At 41.5% G+C, this 16,485-nt stretch overlaps 1 protein-coding gene across 5 annotated transcripts in view; it reads right to left on the bottom strand.

The window, feature by feature from the left end:
* Nucleotides 1-16,485, bottom strand: part of PAK3 (p21 (RAC1) activated kinase 3) — a 153,433-nt gene that overhangs the window by 22,898 nt on the left and 114,050 nt on the right. For 4 of the 5 annotated variants that reach the window (XM_075763619.1, XM_075763615.1, XM_075763616.1 and 1 more), the window contains 6 exons: nt 15,788-15,888; nt 10,817-10,970; nt 9,000-9,037; nt 6,286-6,417; nt 5,146-5,308; nt 396-459 (listed from right to left, as the gene is read on the bottom strand). In XM_075763619.1, coding sequence (XP_075619734.1) covers nt 396-459; nt 5,146-5,308; nt 6,286-6,417; nt 9,000-9,037; nt 10,817-10,970; nt 15,788-15,888 — 652 coding nt within the window. Of the gene's footprint in view, nt 1-395; nt 460-5,145; nt 5,309-6,285; nt 6,418-8,999; nt 9,038-10,816; nt 10,971-12,092; nt 12,132-15,787; nt 15,889-16,485 lie in introns of those variants that run through there. The other variant, XM_010300744.2, reaches the window with a different exon arrangement.

The following is a 16,485-nucleotide window of genomic DNA, read 5'->3' as shown; positions in this document are numbered from 1 at the left end:
TGTTATTGAGAACTGTTATTTATCTGACAACTACCAGGTGGTAAGTTGCTCTTTTAGGCAATAAAGTTTCTTCTCCTTTCTTTAGCATGGCCATATTATTTTGAGACATACAAAAATGATTTCTCCTAAGAAAATAAGCAGATAGGTGCCACGCGCTTGAGGGACAGTACATCTCCCAGGTCCTGCTTCTTGCTGCAAACAAGCCATTGCCAGCATCGAGTTGTCTTCGACTATGCCTTCAGACCAGAGTTATAAATTCTCATCAGTACTGAGAGACAGGAGGATCTAACCCCATAATCTGAACATGTTTGGAGCTTGCCCGATTTCATGTTTGATATTACACCAGCAAAATACCCGGCCCATGTTTTTGTATAAGTAACTGTGACTGGACTTACCCTTGGCCAATTTTTTCAAATCGAGTGTATTTCTTCTTAGGATCTCCCACGCTCACAATGCTTCCTGAAAGAAACAAAATTAAAGATGCTCACTTAAAAACGAAGATACCACCTTGCAGCAGATCAGAAAGGCAGCCCCACTGTCTGGGGTTGTAAGCCGTTTGTAGTCAGCTGGGTAACAATAACAACAATACAGGCAGCTCCGTAGCACGGATTTTCTACAGTCCTTTGGAGAGTTACCTTGACAGGAAACTAAGAACATGGAGAAACATTCACAGGAGACAGATACCAGAAAAGAACAAGTACCAATGCAAGTGGTTGTTGTCTGTTAACATTAACAAGAGCTGGAACAACAGAGCCTTTATTTTCTTAGGAATAAATACTCTGATTCAACAGAAGGTTTAATGCTCCTGAAGACTAAATGCACCTTGGGTTCTGGAATCAATTTTTATGAACAGGTGCCATTTTCAGAACAGGAAGAATAATGCAAAGTGTTTCCAGGAGGGGATCTTCTCAACCTTTCAGCAGTTTGCAAAAGAATGCCTTTATGTTTTTAAAGAACAGCATCTCATGTTACAATCAATAATTATGGGGCTTTAAGAACTATGACCCTCGTAATTTATTACCAGGCTAAGTTCTGAAGACGACCTTGCTTGTGCCATTTTAAGAACCGCGCTGTTTGTCTTCAACCTGACTCAGATCAGTAACTAGGGTTTGACTTGCACTCTCCACGCCGCACACATGCTGATCTTCACAAAGAAGCACAGCCGTGATGGATTTAACAAGCACAGCAATATTCCTCAGGCGCTAGTGTTACACAGACAGCTGCACAAATGAGATGCTGATAATTTCATGAGTTCAGGTGATGCAATTTGGAAGCCAGGCCAGATGGCGTGCTGCCGCCTCCCGGCAGCTCTGCGCTGCAGCAGCAGAAGGGAAGGGAAAAGGGAAGGGAAAAGGGAAGGGAAAAGGGAAGGGAAAAGGGAAGGGAAAAGGGAAGGGAAAAGGGAAGGGAAAAGGGAAGGGAAAAGGGAAGGGAAAAGGGAAGGGAAGACTGGCCCATCCAGCACAGGGCATGGGACAGTCCAGGTCCATCAGCTGCTGTGGAGCTCATGCACCACTGAAAGTTAAATTAAAGCATGCACTGCTTGACGGCTTCTTGCCCACTCGGAGGTGTGGGCAGTCTGAATGGGAAGGAAAGCAAGCAGTAATTAGGATACTGTGTTTGTGTCAAATGAGAGTGCCAAAATCTGATAAACTCAAACAAATCTGAAGGAATATATTGTTTTCTCTGGTCTGGTACTTTCCTAGATAAAATACAAACAACGAAGCCTAAGGTGCTGGCTCACTGTAAATGACTTCTAAAGATTTAACTTGGAATGTACATTACTGAAATACTTTAAGAAAATTAGTTCAGGAGGAAAGACTTCCAATGTTTCGCAGCATATTTTGTTTGACTGATCTGGCAGTATTCCTGTATCACAAATACAAACACATACTTATTTGTTCACCTGTGCATCCAAAACAAAACAAGCTGATGTGCTGTTCACCGTAAGTAGTAACAAACACCTCTCCCCCGTGCCGAGGCCACTTCTCTGGAGCAGAGGCCTGTAGCATCCAAATGGGCATCTGACTGGATGCCTAGCCAGGAATCCTGCCTGCCAGCACGGCAAGAAGACGGGGCATCAATACCATCTGGTACGCTCCCTGCTAAAACAATTTTGCTGGCCGTGACAAGATTGCTAACGGGAGCTGCAGGAGAAGAGGTTTCCTTTGCCCTGTGGCACTTGCTCCCCTCACCCGGTGCTCCAGGAACGCCGGGCAGTGCTCACCGCTGATGGCAGCGTGAGCCCCTGCCTGCAGGCCAAGGATGCCGACAGCGGTGCTGCACCAGCCTGCGAGAGTTAGAGTAACTGCACTGTCTGGAGTCCAAGCCAAGGACATAATGCTTTCAGGACCTGGTTAACTTTTTGTAGTTTCATCTCAGTGAAACGTGTAACATAAGAGGAAGCTTTCATTCTGCTTCTCTATAGTGGTCTCCACTACAAAATAACTCTTCAGTCAAGAAGAGCGTGACCAGAGGACTGTGGGACTCCCTTTCAACCGGCTGGAAGAAGGGGTGTGAGATAAGAAAGCATACCCTCCTGCTCGCACTGCTGAGCTTAACCACCCCTGGACAGGGATCCCCAGAAGACTCTGCACTACTAAACCAAACCCTGCCATAATCCTGTGTTGGGCTAGACAACAGGAAAAAAACCCGTGTGGTCGGTGTCTGGCTAGGTGCTATCTTCAGCTAGCTAATGGAACTGTGATCTATCGGAACAGGAGTTCATGGAAGCTCACGTTAGAAAAGAATAAAGAAAAAGACTGCAGAACAAATATTTTGAAAAAGAATTTTCCCAATTTGCCGCTGATTTTGCAGTTCAGATTTCTGGAGTTTTTCCTCAAAACTTGAGTAGCTTTTGCAAGTTCGTTGTTTGTTGCTGGTTTCCTGTGCTTAAGCCAACGCACATCAAATATGACAGCACTAAAATCAACAAAGTGACTGGTACGTGGCTCCAGTTCAGAGAAGCACTCCCAACTCTGGACAAAAGATAAACACATCAGCTATTTTGATGTCTTTAAGCACTTTCGCTTATCAAGTCCTAAATTAAGTGGGTAAGAAAGGAGAACCGGGCCACTTCTGTTTTATAATTACAGTGGAACTTATTCGTGATTTCATTACAGACAGAATTTTGTTTGATCTTATCTCAATATTACAGGCTTTACTCCCTAGTAAAACTTGTAATGAAAGTGGTTCTAAAAAAAAAACCCAACTTATTTCAAGCGGAAAAGAATTATGAAAGCAATTTAAGATAAAAGAGGGCGGGGGACATCTCCCTAAAAGTAGCATAAAATCAGTTGTGGGAGAAGTAGGCAAGATGGAGAAGTCATATGAGTTGAAACAAAACAAAACAGAAAAAAACAACCACCACGCATAATTAAATATAATTAGCCCAGGACTATAACAAAAAAAGCATCACCCCTGTTTTCAGAGAGCTTCATGAAAGCACAAAAAGATCTTCATCGTCCACATCACAATTTGCCCAAGGCAGACCTTCAGACCCTGCTCACTTGGTATCAAATTCTTAAGAAAGAAAAAGCATGAAAGCATGTACCATTTCAAAGATATAACCCACAATAACTCAAGGACTCAGTCCTAATCTGGCATACACAGAAGCTTGACTAAACTATACGCATACTTACCTTGGGTACCTGCAGATCTCATGGTGGAAGCCTGCCTAAAACATTTAGCCTCCACTGAAGACACTATAATTTCTCCCTTTATAAGCTAACATACCTGCAGGTAATTTATTTCATTGTGTCCTCAGCTAAAAGCTATTGAACTTATCCCTTGGATACTCCCTAATGGCACTGAGATTCAGCTCTTTATAGTCCTGTCAGCCTGCTAAGGGTGCAGAAAACTCTACAGAAGCAGCTGAAATCTCACAGCTAAGGAAGGTTTGTGTCCCTGCAGTCACACCAGCCACCAGCGGCAGGGCAGGTATGACAAAAAAGTTGGTATAGCACAAGAATGAGCATTGACGACCACCGTGAAGAAGCCACACCCGGGCTGCACCCCTTTACAAGCAGTTGCCCCCATTAAAGACAGAACATTATTGGCTTTGAGCTCAACCACAAGGAGGTATAGATAAATCTACTTTTTGTCCTAATAGTTAATGGTATACACAGAGTAAACTGGGCTATGTTATGAAGCCAACGATTTATTATCTGAGAACATGGCACTGATAGCTATTACGTGCAAGAGGCAGATTAAATTGGTTGCACTGCAGAATCACAAAGGGCTTGATGTGTTTTCCTAGAGTATGATCTGCACAGGGGTTTGGGGCCAATGGTTAGGATTCTAATAGTATTAACTGGCTGGGAATTAGCCATGACAAAGTGCCACGTATCTGAGGAATACGCAGTGGATGTGCTGGAGGCTAGCTCCTGAGAAATGCTTGCAGTGCAGTTTTACCTGATCACATCACATAGATGTGTCTGATACATCTTTATAAGCATCAAGCTAAGAAATAAGGATTGTTATAAAAGTGTGGGGTTTTTTTTTCCCTTTTGGGGCACACTGAAAACACCTCTTCCTTTCTATCCATGTTGTCAACTGATGTTCTTTCAAAGGAGTTCTCTCTGACAAAACCACAGAATTATTATAAAAATTAACTCTGAAATATGAGTATCATGAACAATCATAAAAACTACACCAACAGAGTATCTGGGACAGGAGAGCTCCTTGAGGCTGAAGGAATCAGCTTAGTGCTGTCGTTGTCTACTGGTAAAACAAACAAACAGCCCCAATAATACCCAACAGATTTTTGCAAAGTGTTTTGGCTCTGATGACTAGTGAGAAGTCAGGAGTCTGAAGAAAATTTAGGAACCCAAATATTCTGTTCAATTTGGCCATCAGCACACAGGAGTTCACTAGGGCACAGCCTTCTGCTCAACCAGAAACAATCTCTAATTTTGCCTTTAGCATAGAAGGAAGCTCAGGCAAACTCAACCCAGTCACGGGTGCCCTCAGAGGCAGAAGGAATACCCAGGGTGCTCTCTCGGTTCCTCCAAGCACAGTAACAGTTTGTGTAGGGAGTCGTAAGCGACTCTGTGACACTAAACTGAGGATGAGCATTTGTACATACAATCCTGAGACATGCATACAGTACACTGCTTCATCAGATGAGAAATACAAAATACGTACTCAGTTTCTCTAGGATCTCCTCATCTGTCATCTTGGATTTTTTTCGCTGCCGGTCTGTGTTTCTGTACAAAGTGTTTGTGTTTGAGTTTTCGGGTTGGGGAGTGGTGGCTTCTTTAGCTGGTGCTGGTGCAGCGGCAGGTTCAATTACAGAGCGTGTGTAGATCTATGACAAGAAATTATCTTGTGTCAGAAAGGCGGCTCGCAGAGATGCCCCCGAGATCGTATTTCAAATGCAAACCCTTAGGAAGATGCTGCCTGCCACATCCAGGGCTCTTAAAATGTTTGTTTTCGCTGTCCACTTCTCAAACTGACTGGGTAAAAATGAAAGGCTAGTTTTACGCAAGTTCATGGCCAGCTTCGTTTTCAATTTTCATTGATTTTCTGAAAGATGACTGAAACAATGAATTTACTGTGTTGCAAGGATACAGAAATAGATCTGTTCTGGGCCCCAGAGCCTTGTTCCTTGATGCTTGTGTGTTTTCATGGGTAACAAAATGTCTCTTTAGTTGGTACGTAGGTGTCTGAATGGAGGCAGGAAGCATTTCCCTTTTCTGATTACAACTGTTGAACTGGCTTCTCATCAGTATTTCAAGCTTTAGGGAACGGCCATTAGGAACTGCTCTCCAGTCCTCCAGGGACCCACCTTCTCTTTACAACACATAGCTGCGTAGGATTCTTCTCACCAAACTTCAATCATGTAAAAGTTAAGGGTGTAGTCTAAGCTGTTCGTTTGGCTACTTACATAGTCTGCGGAGAGGGACAGGTACCTCCAGGGAAAAGTTTCTCCTACGTATCCTGCAAGGGTGTGAACCACGCCTGATGACTGCTCTCGCCACTGATGACAGAGAGCCTACACAGATACTTCGGACAAAGTTGCTCACTTTTACACTGGTAGCACTAAAAGACACAATGCTACCCCTTATCTGATGCTAAGGTAAATTCACAGTCCCTATCAGAATCACGGGAAACTCATGACAATGTGAAAGTTCAAACCAGGTTTTCCTGGTGTCAGTGGCTTGGGTGAAGCACTATGTCATGGTAGGACTCCAGCTCTCAGATTCTTCATCTGCAAGTGTTGTCTGATCAGAAACACAGCTCTGAATTACACCTAATACAGTGCTAACCAAAGCTGGGACTTACTGATTTCGTATGTTCAGGCCGTGGTGCGATAACAGGTGGAGGTTCATTGTCATCTTCCTCCTCTTCATCATCTTCATCCTCTTCTTCAGAAACAGAGGGAGCTAGCGGGGGTTCTGATGCTGTTTTTGTGCTCTGTGGACAGATAACAGCATGAGTGACAGTCACCATTTTGGAACTTGGGAGGTTTGATAATTACACACAACTTTAGTTTGCTTAGACATCAGAAGCCAACCTAGACACACCTATAGCCCCACAGGCCTCAGTTCTAAGTTACGCATAGCACAATACAATTTAAAGGTTACAAATTACCCTGCCATTTTGTTAATTTGGCTTGGCGGTTTTCACTTTCGCTAAAAACAAGTAAATCATTCCCACGCTTAGTCAAATTCTAATTTCACAAAATATAATGCTCGAATCTATCATTGGAAATCACATCTAGTTGCTGGTTAATTGCTTTGGCATTGTGTCTACAGAAATAGTAACAGTTGATTAAGCTAACAGGTGTCTACCGGCTGGGTTAATTAACACACTTCAAAGTGCAAAGCCTCCGTCGTCATCTTCCTAAGAATTTGGTTTTGGAGAGAAAGGCTGTTTGTTTCTTTACTAGTTTACCCACGGGATAATCACATTGCCTGTTTCCACAGTGCTGAATTTCCCTGTTTACTGGCTCCTTTTTTAGCACCATCCTCCTCTTTACCTAATCATAAGTTAACACCTTGATCTTTCCACTGCTTGCCTGTTTCTTATCACAACGCTAACCCAGAGCGAATGCAGCCCTCTCAGCAGCAAGGTGCATCCTGCGAACCTGCCCGGGGCTGCCAGGCTCACCCGGGCTCCCCTTACATAAAATAAATATAATAAAAGCCACTGCCAGGGCGCAGTCGACCTTCAGGCAGACTCCAAATACAGGGCAGGCAAGGGAAGTCTGCCTGATCAGTTGTCTACATATAAATCGAAGCCTACAGTGCAGATATTTAAAGTTAGGCGAGTTGAGACCCCTCCGCACCAGCCCCAGCTGCTACTCAGAGACAGGAGGTTCGATCATGCTGTCACAAATTTGCTGGTGAAACAACAAAAAAACTGAGAAGGTGCCTTGTTAAGCATTTACCACCTGCTTTAAAACTGGCTACGACAGGCCACTTAGAGAATTGAAGCAAATCAAAGGTGCTATTCTAAACATTCACATCTTGTTTGTGTTATCTTTAAAATAGCATCAGTTTGGTCCAGTAAGGGACAGCCCGCAGGAAACAGGGAGACCTAATCTTCCCGCCTGTGCTTTACTGAACAGATGATTGTATCGCTGCCTTAAGTCACCTGTACTTGAACACGCTGCCACATAGACACACACACAGAGCACTGTGTTTTCTGTGAGACCCAGTTCCGTTACCCGACTTTTAAAGGTAAATGGTGGGACGAGCTACTAATCTGGCCAAAATAGGGAACGATACACCAGACGTTCTAAACACTAGTTTAAAGGCCAACTCTGTCAAGCAAGGGGTGCCCTAATGGGAAGGCGAATGTTACTTTGCCATACATTAGATCAGCATATAGCTTTCTACTCATCATTAGCACCTTGCTTACATGGGGGCAGAAGCTGATTAAGGGAAAAACAAAGAAGGGAATAATCACATTTCTGTTATGTCAAATTCTTAGGACTATTTTTTTGACTAGGCTCCATGCTTGGTCTGACAGCACTAAATTGTGCAGCTAGAACATATACAATGTCATATTATTTAATGCCAGACTCCCATTAAGGAGTAAAATGAAATTAAAGTAATTCCAATGACTGCTCGATCCTGTCAGAGAGTTGTTTTCCCTGTACTGTAACATTCAACCAGCATCCTCCGAGTCGGTAACTTCCAGAAGTTAACATCTTGACTGTCTCACCACTGTCTGCGTCTGCTAGAACGAAATACCACAGCATCTGCCAACGTGTCCATACCCACTGGAAAAACTATTGGGAAGGCTTACTATGTTCTGGTGAACCCCAAACTTCCTTTCAGAAGTGTGTTTTATTAAAGATAATGGAAGCGGCATCAATGGAAAACCTGAAGTGTGAATATGCAAAGATGGTTTTCATTTCATTGTACACACTCTCTCCTGTGTCATCACAAACCTAAAATTAAGTTGTTCAACACTTGAAAATAAAGGCCAAATCCCCATTCAGTCATTTGCTATTTAATGCGCTAACATTAACACTAATAAATCTGGTCAATATTAATGTGGATGTCATGACTACATCTCTGGGATTTCTATGGCAATCCAGTATTAATTAGAGTGGATGATTATTTAAAACTTTCTTTCAATGGTTCCAGTGAGTTACATATCAATTATACCCTTATTTATATTCAGCTACATATCCAGCTGTACTAAGGATAAATCATAAAATTTAATAGAAATGGATTCTAAGTTGTTAAAACTAAATTAAAATGGGCTAATTAGACAGTACTGCATATTGTTGCGAATTATATATTCCTCTATGGTTAAGAACAGCAAGCAATCTTCTCTCTGCAAAACCAGATTTTCACCTCTTTAAAAGTTCTTAAACAGAAAATTAGAAAACAGCCAGTGATCCCTTTTCTGCTGCTGCAAAGACACTAAAACACACTATCTTTCAGCCTACAAGGCTGGCGCTCTCCTACAAAAGGCAAAGCTCACTGCTTGCTCCACAATTCTTAAACGCTATGAAAGTAAAAGCTTCCGTTCACACTCACCGAAGGATGGGCTTCTATGTATCCATGGGCGCTTTTATCTGCAATGTGCAAGGGAAAATTATCCAGGTGCTGTCATAAAACTGCCTGTTGTGGGGAATCCCACAGAACACGGAAATCCAACTAGGTAGCATTTTTCTTTCACAACATCCCTCCAGTAACAACAGTTATTTCACATAGCAAGCAAGATAGCAGGACAAGATACTAGGTTATTCTTTTTCTACAGTTTCTTTTGTCTATTTTTTGCCATGTTTTGCCAGTAAATAAAATAAATAGAAACTTGGTCAAGAAAATGCAAATTGTTCTGTATCAGCCAATGCTTCTGTTCCATCCAAGAGCTAAAGCAGCTTTTTTTCCCTTTTCTTTTTTTTAAAAAAAAAAATTGCATGCATTTATTCTCTTTAGCTTGATGAAAACGTTTCTCCATAAAACCTCCCCCAAACCCCCCCTTAGCCACGGCAGTTCCATTCTGACATAGCACAGCAACAGCTCCTGAGTTCAGGAGCATCCACTAACTGTTTTGAATTTTGCATTTCATCACAGAAGTAATTGCTAATTTAGCAAACATTAAGTGTCAAGTTAGACAGTCAAAACTTTTAATTATGGAATATAGAAAAAAAGATGCTTTCCCTCAAAAGAAGAGAAATGTTAGTAAATGCTAGAGATAACTGCACAGTTTTTAGAAGGACTTTTGAGAAGCTCTCCCAGTCTGCATTTTGGAAGTTGTATTGGTTGAACCAGCAAATTAAGGAAATTACAGACTCTGCTGCCACAGACTATCATGCGTAGGGAACTGAACCACAGCAGGTTAAATTACAAATGCTGTCCACACCCTGTTGGAGAGAGACACCTCCTTATTAGCTGAAGCTGTTGACATGAGCTTTACCAGAGTAATGATATCTTAATGGTATTTTTGTTTAAAAATCAACTCTAATGTTAAGGAATAGCAAAAGAACACATCCATACAAAAGCTAGATGTGCTGCACCTAGTAAAAACCTCCGCTTACTTCCTAGATGTATCATTAGCCAGTTTGTCTACCAAAAAAGAATGGGCCAAAGGGAAAAAAAAAAAAGCAAACTGCAGTACAGACTTGCTCTCTCATTTTTGCAATGCTACACTACAATTTTGCAGACTGTACACAACCAAGGGAAAAAATGACACCCCCATCACATTCGCAGGCTTTTGGATGGTAACGCTTAAGTCATGAGGATCTTCCTGGAATGAGCATGCTACGGAGATTGCTCCGGACACTGATGCCTTCCGTCTCATCCTCTGTGGCAACATTCCTTTTACATCTCAATAGCAGCCATTCTAGGTTTGTTTGTGAATTTACACATAGCAACCTAATCTTCTCTACAGCTAATGCAAAAAAAATCCTTGAAAATTCTCCTCTATCGCAATGTCTCACGAAAAATCCTCATAGTCCGTAACCTATTATTCAAAGGATCCAAGAGAAACTCATAAAATGCACGAAATGAATATACCCTGTACCCCAATCTGAACACTGTGAAGGAACAAGGATGCAAACAAAAGTAAATATGACTTTTGGCTGCTAATGCTTCTGACTAAAAAAGGTAATGATTGTTATTATTTAATTCTAAAAATTATTGTTGTTATTTAATTCTAAAAACAAGCGACAAAGACAAGACACGGTTTCAATGGCATTTAGGGGACAAAAGGAGAACTACAATTGATTTCAGGAGTATTCCACATAGTGGAATTTTTTTAAGGTTGCTTCTTGACCACTTGAACGTTGAACTTCGGTCTGACTCATTTTGGGGCCCGACACTCCCTTTTTCGCAGTGGTATGTCGACTTACCTCCTGACGTAAAGCTCATATATTTCTGGTTGTTAACTGTTTCTTTGGAATCATAAAATTTGAGAACATCTAGAACAGCTTGTGGGTTCTTCTTCTGCTCCAGTTTTGTTATGTTGGAGGTCTGTAGTAGTCTGGCCCACTGCTCTGGAATGCCCTGTAGATGTCAAGGGGAAAGAATGCGGATTTAGAATATTTGACAGCTGCAGCCTGACAGATCTTTACCAAGATCCCATGCTACCTGTAAGATTACTTTCAGAAATTTTGATGGACACCTTACAATTAAAATTAGTAGCTTATACATTAGATGCAATCATTCTCTTCTCTATCAAAATATAGAGCTAAAACCAGGATCCAACTTTAAAAAGAAAAGAAAGTTATGACTGTGATAGGAAAAAAATTGCATGAAACTCATCTTTAAATCAACTTTGCTCTTCCATGGAATAATGATTTAAGGCTTAGCTCGTTTTCCTCGTGATTCAGTGCAGACATAATAAGACTATTCTATATTTGTGGACAACACAGTTTATTTTAGGAGCTTTACACTGGATTTTTAATGCTTAATAATGCAAACACATTTTGCTGAAATGATCACTGCTGCCTGATTAAAAGGTAAACCCCACCCTGATGCAATTAATTTTCAGCATACCAGGGAACACTGCGGGATTAAGAATCTGCATTTAAATTCTCAAAATCGTAACACTGAGTTGTACCACTGCTGCTAAGGACGTCTCTTTTTCGAGCTCCTGTAGCTCCATAGGTAGGTTCTCTACTGTAAATATACAGAAACCAGGGACTCAGAAAACAGGCTGAGTGCGCCAAAGCCTTGCATGAATTCTCAGACATCTTACGAGTGAGGGTGGCATTTGAAAATTGATCCAATCGCTGAAAGCCGCAGCTCTTCATTGAAATTATATTGATGAAAAATTGCTTTAAATATCCAGTATAATTTCCTAAATTTGAAAGCCTGTACTTACTGCACAGCCAACATCTACCAGCAAATTGTAGGGCTTACTGAATGAAAAACTACACCTGAAGTACATTTAAACTTAGCCTTGGTGCCACCCCAACCTAGGTAAACACTTTAATATAGCTTCTTCCTAAGAAGTTCTCCACAAAACAATGTGTGACATGGGCCTCCAAAGTTTAGGATTAATGGAAAAAAAAGTGGGATAAGCCAAGCAACAAATCTACTGCACACACATCAACCTGCTGCTGCAGTGCTATGACATCTCAAAGAAGCATTTTGATGCAAGATTCTTTTGGGCCTGTGACGCACCTCTGGGAGCTTCCCTGTGCACATCTGTGAGCCATAGAGATCTGGCTGTAATGGACGTAAATAAAGAAAGAAAAGAAAGTTAAAACAGAATGTGGGACAACTTAGAAGGTGGTAGGAGGAAACCAATGGGCCAAAATGGGGAAGTCCCATCTAAAATGGGAGTTACGAGGTAGATACCAAATAGATTAGGTGGTGGACAGGCTACAGGAAGGCAGGCTTAGGAAAACAGAAAAATCACAACTGTTCCAAAGTTTGGAAGCATCATTCCCCCTCCTCTCTTTTTTTAAACCAGTTTTTCTCTCGCTCATAAGAATACATTACTGAGGATTAACAGCAAGGTACTGGAAAAATTACCTGTTATTTCTTTTTTTAGTTAAAAAATAAAAATAGTAAGAGAAAGATCTGGGCTTTTGCTGTTTGTCTAGTTTTGAAAGCCAGGTTAGCACTTTTGAATGGCTCTAGACAAGTTTTTTCCAATGGTTCTCCAGCCCCAAGATCACAATTGGCCAGTGCACGAGTCAACAAAGTGCAGTGGAGAAAGCAGCTGGTCAAACTCAGATTTCACACTGGGAGGTTGTGCATTGTCACAACGCAAATAATCTATGCACGTCAGACTGAAAATCAGGACAATTCTAAAGAAATGCTTGATTAGATTAATAATGGGGAACTTCTTTGGATCTATAGCCACAACTTTCTCCCACTTGCTAATGTCATAATCTTCAAAACTGTAAGACTTTGGTGGGTGACCATATTTTATTCTAGATTGGGGATCAGGAAACTGTTTCAAAAATGCATGCCTTACAAAACGCACTCCCCAAAGCCCTGCAAACCACGCTTCTTCCTCCATTCAGAAAATGCATCTGTTTCTTCAAAATAAATCAACATAAATCTCTAGCAGCATGCTCCCGCCCAAGAGTTTCCAACCAATTTTATTTTGAGCTTTAAAAGCCCTACTTCTTAGCACATGTGGTTGCTCCAAGCACGGTGAAATGGAGATATAACATACGTTCATGAGCAACAACGCAGCTTGGTGCTCAAGCCTGAAAGCCGAAACTCAGGAGCCCATGCAACTTTGATTTGAGATGCAACTAACAGCAACCAGGTAATGCAGCTGGGGGTGACTGGGCGGTGTCGGAAAATGGCCCAATGCATTGCACATAACCAGGACAGCAGACACTATCGGCATGACAACTGTAATAATTCGAAACAACCCTCCCCCCCGTATATTTGCACGTTTATTGGACATTCCCATGGCACTTCCAAACTTTTGAGAGACAGACAGTGTGATCACTAGACAGTGGGAATATTTTTACATGATACAGCTAGTGGCAGTCCCTTCAGCAGGACGTACTTACCACATGACTACCCAGCTGATACACGGGTTGTATCCAGGTTGGGACAAATCAAACATGCCTAATGTAATGTGTAACACAACGGTTGCAGCTGGGACTAGTTGGGAGCTGATAGCTAGTTCTTAATGGTGCAAAAATCCCCTTGCTTTGACTTTCTACTCCACTGAGGACCACAGCGTTAAGTCCTGTGCTGGCAAGCTGCATGGGGAAAGTCACCTGTCTCTCTGGTTTGTTTTGAATTGGTTAGAGCCTTCTCAAACTGCAGCGCCATCCTTCCACGCTTTAGGAAAAAGTATTATCGTAGAAATATTGTGGTGGTGTAAAACAGCAGCCATCTAATGTCCACTGTTTTGACAGGGAAAAAGATATTAAAATGAAATTGTGCTACAGCAACGAAGCTGGATGTATTTAGCCACGTAGAATCGCTTTGTTCTAGAAAAGGCCAGGACCCATGCTGGTGGCATCTGACACCAAAAAAAAATCCCCAAAAAACCCAATCAAAAATCTCTGCTACTGGAGACTGTTTTGACACACTGGATGATAACAACGTTCAAACTGCTCCAAACCGTGAACTCTGAAGTACTGATAGAGAGTGCTTGTGCTTAGAACTGAAGTGTGTTAACCTCGACGTCCCTCCTTTTTGTTCCAGCTGGCAGGGACGTGAAACTAACTGGGATCCTCACCACCAGTCAGCCTACGAGAGAACACGATTGTGACCCATCGTGTTCGTATAGAGCCAGAAGGAAAAAGTCTGAAGCACAGGGCAGAAATAAAGGCAGAAGGCTGAAAGGAAGAACAAATATAGAATAAGAACAGCTGAACATTCAGTAGGGAAAGCAGTGAAATGAGGAAGGAAGGAAGGAAGGAAGGAAAGACAAGACAGGCAGGAAGAAGGGATGCAAACACAAAAGGGAAAAAAACAAAAGTAACAGAAAGTAACAGAATACATGATACCAAGATAAAGAGAATGACACTGAAGATTAATCTGAACAATAAAGTGGCTACAGGGAGAGACAGAGAGGAGAAAAAAAATGAAAGGAAAAAAAAAAAAAAGAGGAAAACCAGGATAGATAGCAGGGAAAACACAATTTTAAGAGCTTTATGCTAAGTTTCTGATCAACAATGACCACATCTGGGCTTTTTAAATGAGCATTTAATCAAGCCCTAGGGTTTGGCACAGAATAAATTCTAAAGTAAGATTTTGTAAGTGACATCTATTTTAAAAAGGCTAATTAACTAGTCCACATATTTTAAATGTAGCTGTATTTCCTAATTACTGAGGATAATTCAATTTCACTACTCCTTTGAAGACATGCTGTCATTAACTGTGTCTTTTTTTTCTTCTATTGTTAGTTATTATTACTATTGCTACTGCAGCACACAAAGTTTCCAGCTTTCTGAAACATTTTTGAGAAACAAAAATAGCATTCAAAGTAAAAAATGATGAAAAAAAAATAATTCACATTTAGGGCTCAAATTCTGAAAACTAACCATCCTTTATCCAGGCAAATGATTTGTCCCATCCTGTTTGGTGTATGCAGCCAGTCAGCACTAACGCACTACAATTTGATGCACGGTGATAACACAGTCTGACCACTTAGCTCACAGGGTACCACTGATGGTACGGAGAGTTGCTAATGCTTCCTCTCACCTCTGCAGTTCAACCAAATGTAAGCTTACTGCCATCTTAGCTTTAAGGATTAATGGTTTCAGGACCTAACTAGGAGTCTGAGAGAAAATGTTTTGAAGCCCCCTGTAGACTCCAAGGAACTCCTATCAGACTCAATTTTCCTAACACTTCATACACTTTGTCGTGACGTTAAGTAGAAAAAGCTGACTGCTATTTTATTAATATGTAAAGGCTAGAAACGTGTCTGATCACCCGGTCTATGGACATACTTTGAAGGATATTAAAATGAATGGACCTCCACAATGCTGTCCTTTCTGGGCATCTCCAAGGGCTGTCTGTAGAGTGGCTGGACTTTGCACTCTGGGGCTGACTATCTACAGCAAGGCATACACTATGCACATGTGTGTGGGTTTTCTATGCTTTTCCAAAGACACTGAATAACCAACCCCTGTAGCAGCTTGTGGGACAGATAAAAGCATACACCTACGTTCTTCCTAGTTTTCATTTTCCACAGACACTCTGCTGACAATCCTTGGAGAAAAAAAAAAGCAGCCTGAGTAAGAAGTAAAACACTCCAAATCCTAAGCCCAACAAATAAAAGTCTCTTTCTTCACAGCGTGGCTGCTGTCATCTGACGTTTCTGGCGACAGGAGGTTATTTTACCATCAAGAAACTAGAAGCTCTGGTAAGCACACAATACAGTGGTTACTTACTGTGAATTCTCCAGTGACGGCATCAAATCCCACATGAATGGTATGTTCGAAGTCTGAAGGAAGAGAGATCTCAGGACGTTCTTTCTCTTTCTTCTTGTTGGCTAGAGGCAAAATATTAACATGCACTTATTTTCTGCACAGCTTTTCATTCAAAAATTTTCGCAATCAAGTATGCTCAAAATAGTATTTTAAAAGTGGAAAACAAGTCAATTAACATCCATCTTCCTTCACTGTCCTGGTTTTGGGTGAGACAATTTTCTTTCTAGTAGCCGGTATAGTGCTGTGGTTTAGTAAGAGAATACTGTTGATAACACATTGCTGGTTTTAGTTGTTGCTGGGTAGTTGTAGTGTCTACACAAGTCAAGGACTTTTCAGCTTCTCACACCCTGCCAGGTACCCAAGAAGCTGGAGAGCACAGCCAGGACACCTGACCCACACTGGCCAAAGGGATATTCCCTGCCATAGAACATCATGCTCCGTATATAACTGGGGAAGCCAGGCAGGAGGTGGGATTGCTGCTCGGAAACAGACTGGGCATCAGGTTGTTGAGGTTTTTCCCTTCCACATGTGGTAAGTAGATGCGTTTGTGCATCACTTGTTTTATTATCATTATTGTTATTACTATTATTATTCTATTCCTTTGTTAACCTATTAAGATGTCTTTATCCTAACCCATGAGGTTTTTTTTACCATTCTCC

This window comes from Balearica regulorum, chromosome 11, assembly GCF_011004875.1.
Source record: "Balearica regulorum gibbericeps isolate bBalReg1 chromosome 11, bBalReg1.pri, whole genome shotgun sequence".
In the NCBI taxonomy this organism is placed as follows: Eukaryota; Metazoa; Chordata; class Aves; order Gruiformes; family Gruidae; genus Balearica; species Balearica regulorum.
Note: the sequence above shows the minus strand (reverse complement) of the source record. Positions and strands in the feature narration are given on the sequence as shown.